Source organism: Molothrus ater, chromosome 5 (assembly GCF_012460135.2).
Source record: "Molothrus ater isolate BHLD 08-10-18 breed brown headed cowbird chromosome 5, BPBGC_Mater_1.1, whole genome shotgun sequence".
In the NCBI taxonomy this organism is placed as follows: domain Eukaryota; kingdom Metazoa; phylum Chordata; class Aves; order Passeriformes; family Icteridae; genus Molothrus; species Molothrus ater.
Window position 1 is genome coordinate 20,776,918 of NC_050482.2, and position 15,279 is coordinate 20,792,196.

The following is a 15,279-nucleotide window of genomic DNA, read 5'->3' on the forward strand; positions in this document are numbered from 1 at the left end:
TAGAAATAAATGTTTTAGGAAAATTCAGTCCTTCTTGTGGTGGACTTTATTTTCCTGCTTAAACATATTAATAAAGAATGCTATAAGCTCCTGTGTCATCTTCACAATCTTCTATGAACTTTTGTGGATTGTGACTTGGGACCTATACTTGGAGGTGAACTGATGATTTTTATGTCTGAACCTTCTCTAGAATGTCTTTGAATTGGCTATAAGCATCTCAACTACCCAGAATATCAAATCCAAATCTTTGCAACTAGTCAGGCCCATCAATATGGGGAAGTGTAGAGAAATGGAGGAAAGAATTAGGGCCATTTTTAAGCAAATTTACTTTTAGAGGAAAATACTTTAGGTAACCATGTGCCAGGCTTTGAGTTTGTGCTATTTACTTTTATATAAATCTGCACTGATGTTACTTTAAAAGCATAACTTGAAAATATTTTAGATTTGATGAAATTTCTTTTCATAACCAGAAATTTCTCCAGAACTTTAGGAAAAAAAAAAACAACCAAAAAACCAAAATATAGAGGGTCTCCTTTCCTCATTAAGGCTGTAACTGGCATGTAGCCAGAAAACAGAAAATAACACTGTATTTATTTTTTCATATTATGCCTCTACAAGTTCTAAATCTGCAAGTAGCAAGAACAATGCTTCCCCAGAGGGAAATATCTTTATCCACTGTGATGATAAAAACACATAGCTCTGAAAGCATTGCAACATCTGACCAGTAAATGTAAGTGGAGGCCTATTTCAATTACGCTGTTTTGGAGTTTGACTGGGCATCCCATATCCTTTATGAAGTAATTATCTATGGAGTCACTGTGGAGAGGAAACATCCTCTCTCACAGCCTCCCAGGGTTCATTCTTTTCAGAAGCTTTTTGAGTGGCTAAGTGATTTTACCCATTCATAAACATCACTACAGATTTTTCTTTTAGCCTTTCACTTTCAGGCTGTGAAAGTTGGCTTTCATCTACACAAATAGCACTAAAAGTCAAAGGAGAAAAAATGTGTTGTTTGTAGGTTGGGTTTTATTTTTCTCAAATCTTAAAAAAAATTAAATCTGTAGGTCTGGAAATGGTGGGAATATTCTTTGCAGTTATTTTCCATCAGATGCTGATGTTAACAGAATCTGTAGTGCTACATTTAGAACTGTTTCTTCTGGGAGAAGAAAAAAGAATGTATATGGAAAGACAATGTTTTACTTTTCAGAATGGAAGTGCAAAATAGCAGATCTGTGCTGTTTCATGTTACCTCAGAAACTGACTCTGATGACTGAAGCCAGTAGCCAGTGGTCTCATGTAGCAGCAGAGCTGGATTATTCTCTCCTTTTCCATTTTAGAATTAGCATCTGCTTCGACCACAGTGTAAGGATCTGTGGGAGCACATGTGCTTGTGAAATATGCATGGCTGTATGCCTGTGAGTACAGGCAGGAATGTGAGAAACAGGTTCAAAGGAATGGGTGAGTTGTATTCATCAGAATGTAGTGTGTTCATTCATGGTCTTGCTTAATGCTTTCTAAATTTTTTTTTTTTGCACAAAACAAAAGAAAATGTAAGACCCAGCAATAAACCCTTTGCTAAAAAGCCTTTTCTAAACACTAATAAAAAGGGGAGACTTTGATCTCTTAACAGCTGTTAGTTTTGTGTAGAAAAGCTCATAATTGTACCTGGCATGTTAGTGAAAAATGATCACCAACCTGCATGTGCAATAAAACAAATCTTTGTCAAAAATATTAAGGGATTTTGAGGAGATGCAGTTTTACTTAAGTGAAGGAAATAAGATGCCAATATATGAGTTTGAAATGCAGAATGTATTTGTCTGTTCAAAGGTTATAAAAAAATCCTCCATTATATTTAAGTGTGTTGGATATTAAGTGCCACTTTTATCAATTCAGAGTAAATTCCTGTTAATGTTACTTTCTAAAAAAAATATTTTTTTACTATTATCTTGCATCAAAAAGTATAGCCACTGTTAGCTGAAGAATTGACTGCCTTTGCAGAAGTAAGTCAGTGAATTTTTTGCTGAGGTATTTGGTGATCTGGGGAAATGAAAAGAGTTTGGTTTATTTCTGTAGCACAGGTAGTTTGTGACTGCAACAAAGGAGGTTCACTGGAATGGGATTTTATTTAACCAGATTTGGATATGAATAGCAGGCAAGATGCCATGGCATTGGCTTTGGGGAAACCACAGAGCATGCTGAATGCTCAGGTTCTTACTCTTTAAGCTAAATTACCCTGAAGTCTGCACAGTGACATCAGTGAGAGTATAATTTCTTGGGGTAGTTAAGTAAAGGTAGCTCTGGATAAAATGCATGGCTGCATTCAGACCTCCCAGCAACAGCACTTTGGCATTAAGGAAACATTTAATTTTGAATTATTGCTTGAGAAATTTTACCTTCAACTTGTAATTATATCTTCCTAGGTGTTGCTCCCTGTTGACTCATACTCTAGAAAATTATTCTTAAAGGAATCTAGGGACAGACAAGAGGATGGCAGGTTGGTTTTAGTTTAAGTAATAATTGCTAGAAGTGACTGATTATCACCACCAGTAAAAGTCCCATGTAAAAAAATCACTTACCTTTTCTTTAACATTCTGATTTCTAACCATCCAAGTTTGAGGAATAATGAACTCTTGGCTTCAAAAGAATGTCTTGATAGATTCACTAAGTGGCATAAATATTCTGATTTTTGTCAACAGAACTAGAGTTTGGACCATCTTGTTGTTTTTAGTCTCTTAATTAATCTTCATATTGATCTAGGTTCCTGGCAATTGGAACAGTCTTTCAATATAACTGGGTCTAGATTTTCCAGACTTTCAATATAACCAGTGGAAGGACTGGAAGAGGAGGAGAAATGCACTTGTGTGTTTTTCCTTATGTCCTTCTGTGTCATGTCCTGTTGTCAGAAATGTTCAGTATTCCATCAGACAGAGGCTCTGTCTGCCTGCAGCAGCACCCTGTGGGTCTCAAAGGTGTTTCCTGCTGGGCCTTCTTCTGAGTCTCTGACATCTGTTCCCCTTCTTAGAAAGGGAACTTTCCTGCCTTCATATATTTCTGTAATGTGTTCTGGAAACTTTCCACAGACCTACATTAAAATTTTGCTGGCCTAATGACCAGTGACCTATAACTCATAGTAAAAAAGGACATATGTACTTGGAGGCAGCTGAGAAATTCCTTCCAGGTAGGACTGGATCCCAGATATGGCCTGGCTATTTGTCTTGAGCTTTTTCAGGAACAATGGGATTTGTGATGAAGCTCTCATAAATAATTGACTTGCAATGCTGTGTACTGAGTCAGGTGAGGTACACCTCTATGCTAACAAATAGATTGTCAAAGTGCATAGCTTCATCCCTTCCCTATTACAATGGTAAGGCTATTTATATTTATGTGGAGAAATAGTTTAGAGGGTAAAATGGTTCTGAGTAATATGATTGAGGTCCCAGCAGTGATCACTTGAATTAAAACCTGTTTTCAACTTTTTCAGTACAAAACCAGGCACCATTGTTATATAACCTACTTAGCTGATCCATAAGGTAGTGCTGAATCCTAGCTGCGGTGAGAGACAATTCCGCCCTGTTATTTGCATTCAGCTTCACCATTCAGTCCTTTTTTCAGGAAATTAATTTGTTTGTACAAGTTTTCTACCAAGTCTACTTGCTATTTTCCAAATGCACTTTCAACATCTTCTGACACATGTTCATATAGTTGAATATTTAATGGTTTACAATCAGCACAACATCTTGTGACTTGAAAACCCACACAGGCAAAAATCAGTATTTATGATTATAAATATTATTATGTTTACCTACTAAAATTATGTGGGTACTACCTATCCATCCTTTTTTTTCCATTTGTCTCATTGTTGTTAGACCACCAAAAAAAGGGTTATTTATCCACTGTACTGACAATATCTTCAAATATATAACTTTTTTTTTTGTTGTTGTTAGCTTTGGTTATGTTTGTTTGTTTAGTAATAACCTGTGTTCCCACAAGCTGTGTTATACAGAGTAGCTGTAAGCAAAGCAAGCCTAGCCTGGAACAAATTTTTTAAGATGTTATTTTATCTCAACATAGATAAAAGCGTGTTGCTGTACACCAGGTCTGGTTACCAGGTCTGTTTTTAAAAGCACATGAATTTCCAGCTGTAACCATGGTGTGGAGTGGCTGGACTGAGCCCCTTATCAGGAATAAGACAGCTCCTGCCTTGAGCCTGATTTCCAGCTCCCACCTTTGCTCTCCCTCTCTTTATCATCCCCTTGCCCCAGGTGCTGGCTATGGCACTTCATAGCTACTTGACAGAGGACAAATGGATCCTTGTCAGCACTGACACAAGGTAGTTCATATTGACTGTTTTATTCCTCCAATCAAGCTCTGGGCTGACTGAGGACAACCTTGGCTTTACAAATCTGAAAACAGGTGAAAGAGGGTTAGCAGAATTTGGTGGTAAGACTTTATTTTCCTCCACAGTAGGCAAAGAGCTACTTTCCTTCAGTGCCCTCTTAATGTCTTTGAAATGTGTGATAGATGCAAAGTGTTAATTTCACCTCCTGTGTCATATATGAATTAGGGAATGGATACCATAGCAGTGGGTACAATTACTGATGCCTGTTTGTAGTAGTTACCTGAAATTAGTCTGTCTGGCTCTCTCCCTTCTTTTCCTTGTAACTTTAGTGCAGCACTCTCTGAAGCCTCATCATAGGTCCTTTTAATTGATGGGGCTTAAACATATAATTTTCTTTTCAGTAAGAGGAAAGTTAGCTCTCATTTCCTTATACAAATGCTATATTTATTATCATTTTAACCAAGGGAAATTTAGACCAATGCATTTTCTTTTAAAGTACATCCCCAGACAATGAAGGATCTTAGAAACTAGCAACAGAGACAAGCAGTCATCATGCCAAGTCAGTCAGAAATGCTGATGGAGTGAAATACAATTTGTTCATATAATTCAGAGCTATAAAGTCTCTTGAGATCTTAGATGTCTGAACCATCTGCCCTTTGGCACCTCTGCAGCAAGTGGTAAACCATTGGTATCATGTATGAGACATCTGTTCGCAAACCCTATTTATTCTTGATTTGGGGAAATCTCTCTTTTGTTCACACTCCACAAGATTAATCCTAACTACTAGCCTTAAACTTGTCCTTTTAGTACCTCTGCAACCTATTTTGAAGGAATAATTATTCCTTATTTAGTTTGCTGGCTCATAGGAATCCTTTTCCAAGGCTTATCTCTCTCTGTGTCTGGGCACTTAGCCCAGGCTGTAGATTTCAAAGGCAGCAGGGTGCCAAGAGGTTAGACACTGTAATATTGTGAATACCTTTGTGGTTCCAGCAATTCATCATTAGTTGAAAATTGATATCCTGTTATTTTTTTGAGCAACAGTTGCATATTCCATATATAGGTAAGGATGTATACAAAGTGTTTTGTGAGTTGGAGATAGCCTTCACAGTCAATTATAAATGTAGCAATGAGGCTGAAGTGCATTTTATTTTGTTCCTGGTAGTACTTAACACATTCTTCAATGCAGAGATGCCAAGATACACTGTACAGTCATGACTGAACTTGCTGCTGCAATGATGGAATGATGTTTCTTCTACACTATTTTCACTGAAAATAGCCTTTTTAGATACTGCAGTTCCTCATTGCTTGATATCCATTTCACAAATATTGTAGATGGATGTACCTAGTTTATTATATTCATGCATTTTATAATATTTGCATTTGATTTTTATGTGGGTAGAATGATTTTTTTTTTCCGTAAGGGCCATTGCATGAGTAGAAGTAGTTGAAAAATGCACTTACAAAATGCATGAGGTAAAAAATTATTCCTTTATATCATTTTTAAGATCTGTTTTACTTTTTGTGCTGAATGACTTTGGGGACAGCTGAGAGCTTGTAATTTTTTTTGAGCGTTTTTTTTTTGACAGTGAATTGCTGATTGTTACATTTGCAGGATATCTGCTAAATATTTCTCTTACATTTCAGCACTGGTACTTAAGAAAGAAAGTAAAGGACTTTGAAGTGTCTATCACTATAGCCTAATATCTGCTTAGATAATTGGTTAAAGCTTTTCACAGTAAAGTGTCCATTTTTCATTGCTGGATTTTCAAAAATACCTGGTAAATATAAGGATCATCTGCTATAAAGGCTTATTTGTTATTGGCAAATTAGTTTTCCGTCATGGGGAGACAGGATATTTGTAAAAATGTGAAGAAATTTGTTACCATAAAAAGGTTCTATATTCCATTTCATAGCATATAAGAGTAAATTATGTATGTTATATTGTTGTGCTATTTATGGATGGTAAGGACCTATATACAAGCAACTTTTGTTAGAAATGGTAGGTATTCTGACTTGCAAATATTATTTCTTGCATGTAAAGCAGAGAAGAATTCAGGACAAGCCTGCACTATGGAATGAATTTCTCAATCGAATAAAATAATAATGAAACATCCCAAGTAATTGATGCATAACTGAAAAGGTGATATGCTTGCCTGTTACTAAAACTGGGTGATGTCATTTGACAGTTGTTGTTTTTACACTGGCAGTTGATAACTCCATGTTTCATTTATGCCATGTCTAAACTTGATTCAAGCTTAGGATTTGCCTGTTCAGAGAGCTATTGAAGTCAATGAGATTCTGCAAAGGCAGAACAAAATCTGATAATGAATTCCCAGCATTTTAAAAATATTACATAGAATAGAATAGAATAGAATAGAATAGAATAGAATAGAATAGAATAGAATAGAATAGAATAGAATAGAATAGAATATTTCAGTTGGAAGGCACCTATGATGATCATGTAATCCAACTGCCTGACCAAATCAAGGCTGATCAAAAAGTTAAAGCAGGTCTTAAAGTGCTTTGTCCTAGTGCCTCTTAATTACTGACAGATTTGGGACAATTTTGAATCATTCCTTCTCATTTTTTGAATAAAATAAGAAAAATACTCCAGACATACCTTTATTTCGTTTAATTTTCTTAAAGAATAAATACATTAAGCTTAAGAAAGCTTACACAAGGGACCTTGGTAACACCTTCATGTTAAACTACACGCCAAGCTTCACCTGGCTGGACCCTTGTTTGTGTTCAAATCCTGCCACTGAAGGTGTTCATCAACCTAATTGGTGAAGTACTTTGGAAAAAGAAAATTCTAAAATTTTGATAGGAGGAACAAGATGGATCAGAATGTTGGAAAGCCTCCCCATACACAACACAGCCATCTAACTGTGATTTTACTTGACTAACTGCATTTAATGCAAAGAAACATATGTGTCTCAAATGATCTTATACATCAGAAGATAAATAAAACAGAGTACCTCTTTTAAAACTCATTAAAAATAGAACATTAAAAAAAAACTCATTAAAAACAGAGTACCTCTTTTAAAACTCATTAAAAATAGAACGTCTATTTAAAAACACACTCTTACTCACACTGAAAACAATCTTCAGTGTAGAAGTATTTAGATGTAGGGATACAAAATGTACAATTTGCTTGCATTTGTCTAGTAACTTGTTACTTTTGGTCAGAGCTAAATATTTTCTCATTTTCTTAGTTTTCTGGGTTTATTAGTGATTAGATTTTTCTCCAATAGGCTCTTATGTTTGGAATAACAAAATTCAAGAACAATCATTGGTAGTTGTTAGATGTAGTGATGAGAATCAGGCAATAGTTCTTAGAGAAAAAAATAATTAAAATAAGCAAATCAGCAAGCAATCAGTAAGATCACCTATGGTCTTGGAAACTGGTAGCAATATGGACCCAGTGATTCATGAAACAGGGTTAAGAAATTTTTCTCTTGCATGCAGAAACACAGATAACAGTGTTGTAATTGGAGAGTAGAGATTCCCCTGAACTGGTCTATGAAAGCTATAAGAAATCATAATGTTTCTGTAGAAATCAACCCTTTTTACTTGGCAGGTAAAATGCAAAGATTTCAATCAGCACCCTCTGTCAGGAAGAAATGTAATCTCTCAGTTTGTGTTAATTTGCTGATTGGTAATTTAGAACATTCAATTACAGCTTCTAAAATAATTAAGGCAACTCATTTAAGAATGTCATAATAACAGTTAAAAGTGATCTGTATATATTCTCTGCTACATCCTCTCTGCTGACAAAGCAGAGGTGTGTGACAGTACCTGATACCAAAGAGCCACATCATGAACACAAGGTGACTGTAAAACTGTGGATCCATGGCTCAATGCAGTGCTGTGGCAAGGCTGGGTTCTCAGTTGCCATAGATTAGGTAGGTCTGGGGAGCTCAGTCCAGATGAGCCAGTGTGGTGCTTGACAACAGGTCTCAGAATGTTGTTGAAAAAAGTACTTAAAATATAAAGTAGCAGGTAATTGTGTTATACTATTTAATGCAGCATTAAGTGTGTAAGCCTGTACAAAATATGTTTTGAAACACATAGATAATGTTACTTTTGGCTGTGCTGTTGTATCTTAGATTAGCACCTTGCTTTGTCTGCTTGCCTGGTTAGCTGAGAATTTTTTGAAGTGTGGATATTTACTGTGTTAAAATTCTTTTTTTATCCTTTTAATTTTTCCTAGGAGGTGTTTGCATTGCTCAGTCACTCAAAATCCCTCGCGAACCAAGACCAGGAGAATTTGAAAAGATCATTAAGCGCTTGTTGGAAACTCCAAATGCTCGAGCAGTGATCATGTTTGCGAACGAAGATGATATTAGGTGCCTGTTTATTAATTTTGTGCTTTGAAGATGTTCCTCTTCACAAAGATGCTTGGTTGGCTGGTGGAAAATAGACTAACAAAGAAGTTTCAGATTCACTGCTTGTCATGGTTTGACGCTGGCACAATGCCAGTGCCTCCATGAGCATACTCTCTTCCTGGTTTCTGCTGTGAGATGTGACCAGGAATAAGCAAAGCAGGCTCCTACTTGGAAAAAAAAATTATTAACTAAACTAAAAGGGAAAGGGAAAAAAAAAAAGAAACACACAAGGAAAATGAAATACACAAATACATCTCCTCCTCCTCCCCACCAAATTCCCAATACAATACATCCCCCAAATCATCGACTCTCGGTCCGGCACCACCCTTCAGAATACTCAATCCTCAGTTCATCAAGAGGAGAAGGAGTCCTTCTTGTGCTAATGGTGACCTCTTCCTTTCATGTCCAGCGCTCTCACCACTGAACACGGACCAGAGCTGCTTCTACGGTCAACTTTTAAGAATGCTTCCTCCCACTCCAAAAAGGCACAGTCTCAACTTTGGGACATCTGTCCCCCCCATATTTTTCACCCCCTGGGGCCGAGGGGTACCCACACCGAACCCTCTTGGTCCTGAGGCATTGCCTCCCCCTAGAATGCAGTCTCTGTATCACAAGGAAACATGGCTCTGTCCATGGCTACACAAAAAGAGTCCAGCATAAGCTACTCCATCATCTCTTCCACCTGAGCTCTTCTCTATTTCTCTCGTGGCCCATTTCCTCTTATCTCATCTCTATCTCTCTTCTCATTCAGCTCCAGGAGGATTAGCATTTGTAAGGTTTCCATCATCCAAGAAAAGGGTTAAAAATCTGAGGCTCTGTCTGTCCAGAACTCCCATGGCTGCCCTGCCGGGCACCTTCTCGCACCCCCCCCTTCTCCTTCTCGTCCGGGGCCACTATTGAATTTCAAGGTGGCACAAGCACAGGCACAGGCTCTCTCTCTGTCTCTCCTGGGGGGAGGAGGTGGCTGCCCGATGCCTCTTGGTGCTCCTCCACCCTTCCATCCTGCAGGGGCCTTCCCCTCCCTTCTGTCCAGGGCCCGGCCTACCTCACCCGGCCGCATGGCTGCCCCTGGGCCTACCTCACCCGGCCGCATGGCTGCCCCTGGGCCTACCTCACCCTGCCCCATGGCTGCCCCTGGGCCTACCTCACCCGGCCCCATGGCTGCCCCTGCCCCGCCCAGCCCGCAGCCGGGCAGGGCAGCTCTGAACCTTTCCCTGACCGGAACCCAAGAGAGCCTCCCAGGGGAGAGCCCTGCTTTAACCCCGTGCTCTCAGAGGCGGACCCAATGTCCCAATGGCCACATTAGGTGCCAATATTAAAATCTGAGCACCCATTGGCCTGACCACAGCATCCCAGAAAACATATTTCCTGTCAAACCACCACAATACTATGTAAAAATTCTTGGAAATCTGATGATAAGAAATGGAGTTGTAATTATAGAGTGTACTGGTCCTTTATTCTGTGTAGTTCCAGACTTCTCCTATCTCCTAGGAGAGAAGTGCTAATAGATAGCTATTTGGCTACTGAAAAGGAAGAAGCCAATAAGAATACGAGAAAAAAATGGCGAAAGATGAAACAAATTAACTTGTATATTACTGTATCGTGAGTTCATTACAGCTGTTGTTGAATATGCCTTAGACTGTGAAAATGATGGCTTAATTAATTATTGTAAGCTTATGCATAGCCAAAATAAATGTTGGGTTTCTCAAGTTCTTTGTAAATGGAATTTGTTTAATTGGTCTTTTGTTGTTTGTTTGCAGGAGAGTACTGGAAGCAGCCAAAAAAGCTAATCAGTCTGGACATTTCCTCTGGATTGGCTCAGACAGCTGGGGGTCAAAAATTTCACCAGTCCAGCAGCAGGAGGAGATTGCTGAAGGAGCAGTAACCATTCTACCTAAAAGAACATCCATAGACGGTAAGGATGCATGTGGCACAAACCTTTCATTTTCTGTCAAAATTTAAGTACTTTAGATCTCTTTAACAATAATTTAAAAATCATGTAGTCATTGATTACAGCGAATTCAGGAAAAGCTTTCCAAACAAGTTACCTGAGTTGGCCTGATACAACAATAATTTAATATATCTGTTGAGATGAGGAGATGTGGAATCTGCAATTAGGCAATCTTGTAATTGTCTAATAATGATGGTACTTGGAGTTGAGAGCTTCTTAACCATAGCCTGGTCATTCTTTGGGACAAATAAAGAGAATATTGGATGAATGATAATGAATCAGATTATTCTCTGGGGAGGAGATTGATCTGTGACCCGCTTTCCACTCCTAAACTTACTTTAAGAAGTTACTGTATTAAGAAAGATTCTTACTTGGTGGATGAAGTGGAAGTTGGTTTGCAGTACCTTATTCCTGTGAGGGTACTGGATATAGTAACATCTCTAATGTTTGGGTAAGTGTGCTAAACTGGTAATTGGTTAGGAAAATGAACACTATTGAGGTTACATAGAGAATTTAGCCACAGGGAAATACTTGTAAGGACCTAATCCAGATGGGATATGTTAATCATGATTTCATTATGACCGCTTTGCAGGGGTAAGGCTGGTGATCACCAGATTTAAATAAGAATGTTTAGTTTCTCAACTGGTGTCATTAACTATATAAATAGAAGCAGAATTATAGGTGTCCTGGATGTCCTCTTGTTCAACAAAGAGCTACCCCATGATTTTATGTGGCCTTGAAATGAAGTCCAATCCTTAGATGCTACTATGCTCATAAAATAGTTTGTGTCTAAAGCTTTTTCTTGTTCTTATAGTTATAAAAAATCTGATATTGTCTTTAAATTTATATTTTTATACTATTTTTATAAGTATCATATTTTAATGCTTCTTTCATTTCTCTTCAATGTAGGATTTGATAGATATTTTCGGAGCAGAACACTTGCTAACAATCGAAGAAATGTCTGGTTTGCAGAATTTTGGGAGGAAAATTTTGGATGCAAGTTAGGATCACATGGAAAAAGAAATAGCAATATCAAGAAATGCACAGGTAACTGTGAAAGTAAAACATTATCTGTAAATTGTTTATAGGAGTGACGGAAAGGAGCTGCTTTCTTTTCATCACTTTTCTGTCTCCCTTCAGTTCTCCAATGCATATTGCTGAGTTGTAAGAAAAGTGTGACTTTTTTTAACCTGAAGAAAAAAATCATGGACAATGTATGAGAAATTTAGTTGTTAATTTGCACAAATACAACGATAGTACAGATTTTATTAAAGACCAGTGCAAGTGCTTCAATTCCATTTATGTTTTCAATGACCTCCTCTATCCCCCTATCTGTAGTTGTCAATATTTTTTTTTTAGCAAGTGTGTGCATCATGGTAATTTTCATTGTTAACCCTAAAGTATATACAGTGAAAATTAAATTTATGTTTAAACTATTGAGGTCTTGATGATAGGTCAAGTCTTGAACTCCTTATTTGGTTTACCAACCGTGTTTGAGGATGAAGGTAAAAGCAAATCAATATGTTCTTACTTGTCCCTATGTGCAAAAGAAGGATCCTGTATCATATGATAAAGCTGAAAGCCTCTAAAAAGTTTGAGCAAAAACTTGAAGTAATTGTCACTAGTTTTTGCAAATGTGCTTGCTCAGGCATCATACCCAGATGCAATTGTCATGACATCTAATACAGTAGACACATCAGCAGCTGGCTTTGATCTTCTCTATGAGATGTTGCTTTCTTGGCGTTACTTGAAAAGTTTATAACAAGTGTTACTTTCTGTGGCTAGAGCAGATTGCTTATGTTACTTTTTGTGTAGGCATTTTTACCTAATATCAGGGCTCCTTATGTCATTTCCTTAATTACTGCCACCACACCCAGCATTGCTGTCTGTGACCATCATCTCCGTGAGTAGTGCCAGCAGCACTACACAATTTTGCTGCACTACGCACATAAGTTGTCTGCGATGTGCCTTGATTTTCCTGGCAGTCTCTTCTTTCACCAAATAATATTTTCCCCATGGAACATCAACTTTTTTTTTTTCACTTGCTGTCCAAAGATTTCTGGCTGCTTGCTGACACTGTCATGTAGCCTTTGTTATAGGGGTGCCCTTCCAAGCTTTCTGCATGCCAGCACCCCACTTCTTCTGGGCTTGTCAGACAGAAGCACTTTGAAGTCTCCAAGAACATGGATTCCTGCACTTTCTGGACCATCAGATTTATTGTATGTGTATTGTGCCATCAATTCAAACACTTACTGCACTGGGCTTCACAAGTCACAGATACAACTCACACAAACATCAAAGCCATGCATTTGCTCTGTCATTTCAGCAAAGCCTTGTCTGCTGCATTTTGCCACATATTTCACAAAAAAAGGGTAATATTCAGTTCCTCACTGAGCTAAATGATAGCTCATTACTCTAATCCTTTACTCCTTGACCTTGATTCATATAGCAGTAAATCACGGCTGGATAGTTGCCCACATCTGGAAAGGGATTATTTTGTTATTGCTATTTTAAATGGATAATAGATCAGTCTTTTAAGTTCTTCAGGTGGAATGACTGGTGTATGAGTTGTAGTTTAGGAAGCTCTAAATGGTACCACAGATGGTTGTATGACTTATCTCAGCCTCATCTGTCAAATTGAATTACCAAAAGTAGTGTATGAAATGCATAGGCTGTATCTTGATCCAAAATAATTTCTAATTTGAAACAGATATCTTTATATTTTATGAAAAAAAAATTCTGGTATGTTCTCTGAACCTGAAAATAGAAAGAAAACATATTTCTTGTGCCCAGAAAGTTAACATGGTGCTAAGTGATGGGACAAAGACATGGGAGGTCCCATATGGAAGTTGCACATGCATTTTAACTGGCAGGGAAAAAACAATGACTTCTTCTGCAAAGTACCTATGAGTGATAGGACTCTTGACTAAAACCACTTAAAAGTGGCTTGCTACAATAGAAGAAGTCCCAGTCAAACAGAAGCAAATCTGACACAAACTGGCAATTCATCATGATCCCTATGCTTATCTAACTCAAATTTAAAGGGTGGGTAACAAAGGTACCCAAAATATGATAATTTTAAGTAAACTGAGCCAAGAGATGGTGGTGGTGGTGGTGGTAGTAAATTCAAAATAAACCTCCTGTGATTTAAAGAAAATTATAGGTAGAGAATGGGGGAATGACCTCCTGCCCAATTTAGACTCAGAGAATTGCAAATGATATCTTGACACACCCCACTTCATTTGTCAGAGCCTCTCATGCACAAAAGAGAGGCAACAATGAAATCCCGGCTGGTTCTTCATACCACAACTCTCCAAACAGTTGTCTGATTTCCTATGTCTGCTAAAAATGGAAGAGTGTCCTACCCATGAATTTCTCTTTTCCCTGAGAGGCCAAAAGCCTCATGGCCATGTCTGCTCTGAAACAATGGTGGTAAGTGAAAAAAATGAATGAATAACCAGATTTTAATAAGAATATAAGAGCTGTTACATTTACTTGTTTATAAATTTTTCTTGAAAAACTTGAAATTCCTATGGCCTATCTCCATTGACATTTTTCCTTGCAATGGGTTTCTCTGATATTTTGTGTGTAGCATCTCAGTCCTGATTTTCAGCTCAATTCTTTAAAGGTGTGTGCAGGTGGCCGAGCATAGGAACAGGTTGCCCACAGAGGTTGTGGAGTCTCCTTCACTGGAGATATTCAAGAACTGTCTGGATGCAGTTCTCTGCCACGTGCTCTGGGATGACCCTGCTTGAGCAGGGAGGTTGGACCAGATACCCACTGTGGTCCCTTCCAGCCTGAGCCATTCTGGGATTCTGTGCTTCTGTATTCCCATCTCTAGTTCAGAACTTGAAGACTAAATGTAAAAACACCATTTATTCTAATTTTCCTGTATTTTTATCTGTGCAATGCAGAAAATAAGATTCTCTTTTTGTTTTGCCCACGAGTCCAATTTGTAAATCATGTCACTGTCTGTATATATGTTGAAGATATGTCTGGATATGGCACTTTGGGATATGGTTTAGAGGTGATTATGGTGGTACCAGGTTGACAGTTGGTCTAGATGATTTTGAAGGTCTCTTCCAACCTTGGTGATTCTGTGATTTTGTGGTGTTGTTATGTCAGTAGGCAGTAGTACACTGAAAGAAATCCAAAAGCTCAAGATACAGGCACAATCTGAAAATCTCTCTCTCCAATGATATCAAAAGGCAAAGTGAGAGGTATAAAGTTTCCTCAGGCTCAAGATGTATTTTATTATGCCTTTATCTTACTTAGGAGGTACTTGACTCTTTTTCTCATATAACATTTATAATTCCCAACAACAAAACTGATATCCCTGTTCTCTATTTAGTCAAGTTATTCATAACTATAAATTTTTGCTGCCTGCAGTGAGGATGCTACTGGTATAATCCAATTTCAAGATTTTTTTTTCCCCTATGAAGATACTAGAAAATGCTTAATAGTGAGAAACCTTTCTCTCTTTTATTTTCCACATAAAATCAAGAGTCTTTTAAGCACTGGAAGTATGAAAGGCATTTATCTTCCTTTAAGGTTAAGAATTACACAGGGGCATAAGCCTTCTTACCTTTTCTTTTCTTATA

The 15,279-nt window shown here is 37.8% G+C and overlaps 1 protein-coding gene across 6 annotated transcripts in view; it reads left to right on the forward strand.

Annotated features, from left to right (window-relative positions):
- The window catches only part of GRM8 (glutamate metabotropic receptor 8), a 315,303-nt gene that overhangs the window by 133,395 nt on the left and 166,629 nt on the right, over positions 1 to 15,279 (forward strand). For all 6 annotated transcript variants that reach the window (XM_036400684.2, XM_036400679.2, XM_036400680.2 and 3 more), the window contains 3 exons: positions 8,553 to 8,688; positions 10,488 to 10,642; positions 11,588 to 11,725. In XM_036400684.2, coding sequence (XP_036256577.1) covers positions 8,553 to 8,688; positions 10,488 to 10,642; positions 11,588 to 11,725 — 429 coding nt within the window. The remainder of the gene's footprint in view (positions 1 to 8,552; positions 8,689 to 10,487; positions 10,643 to 11,587; positions 11,726 to 15,279) is intronic.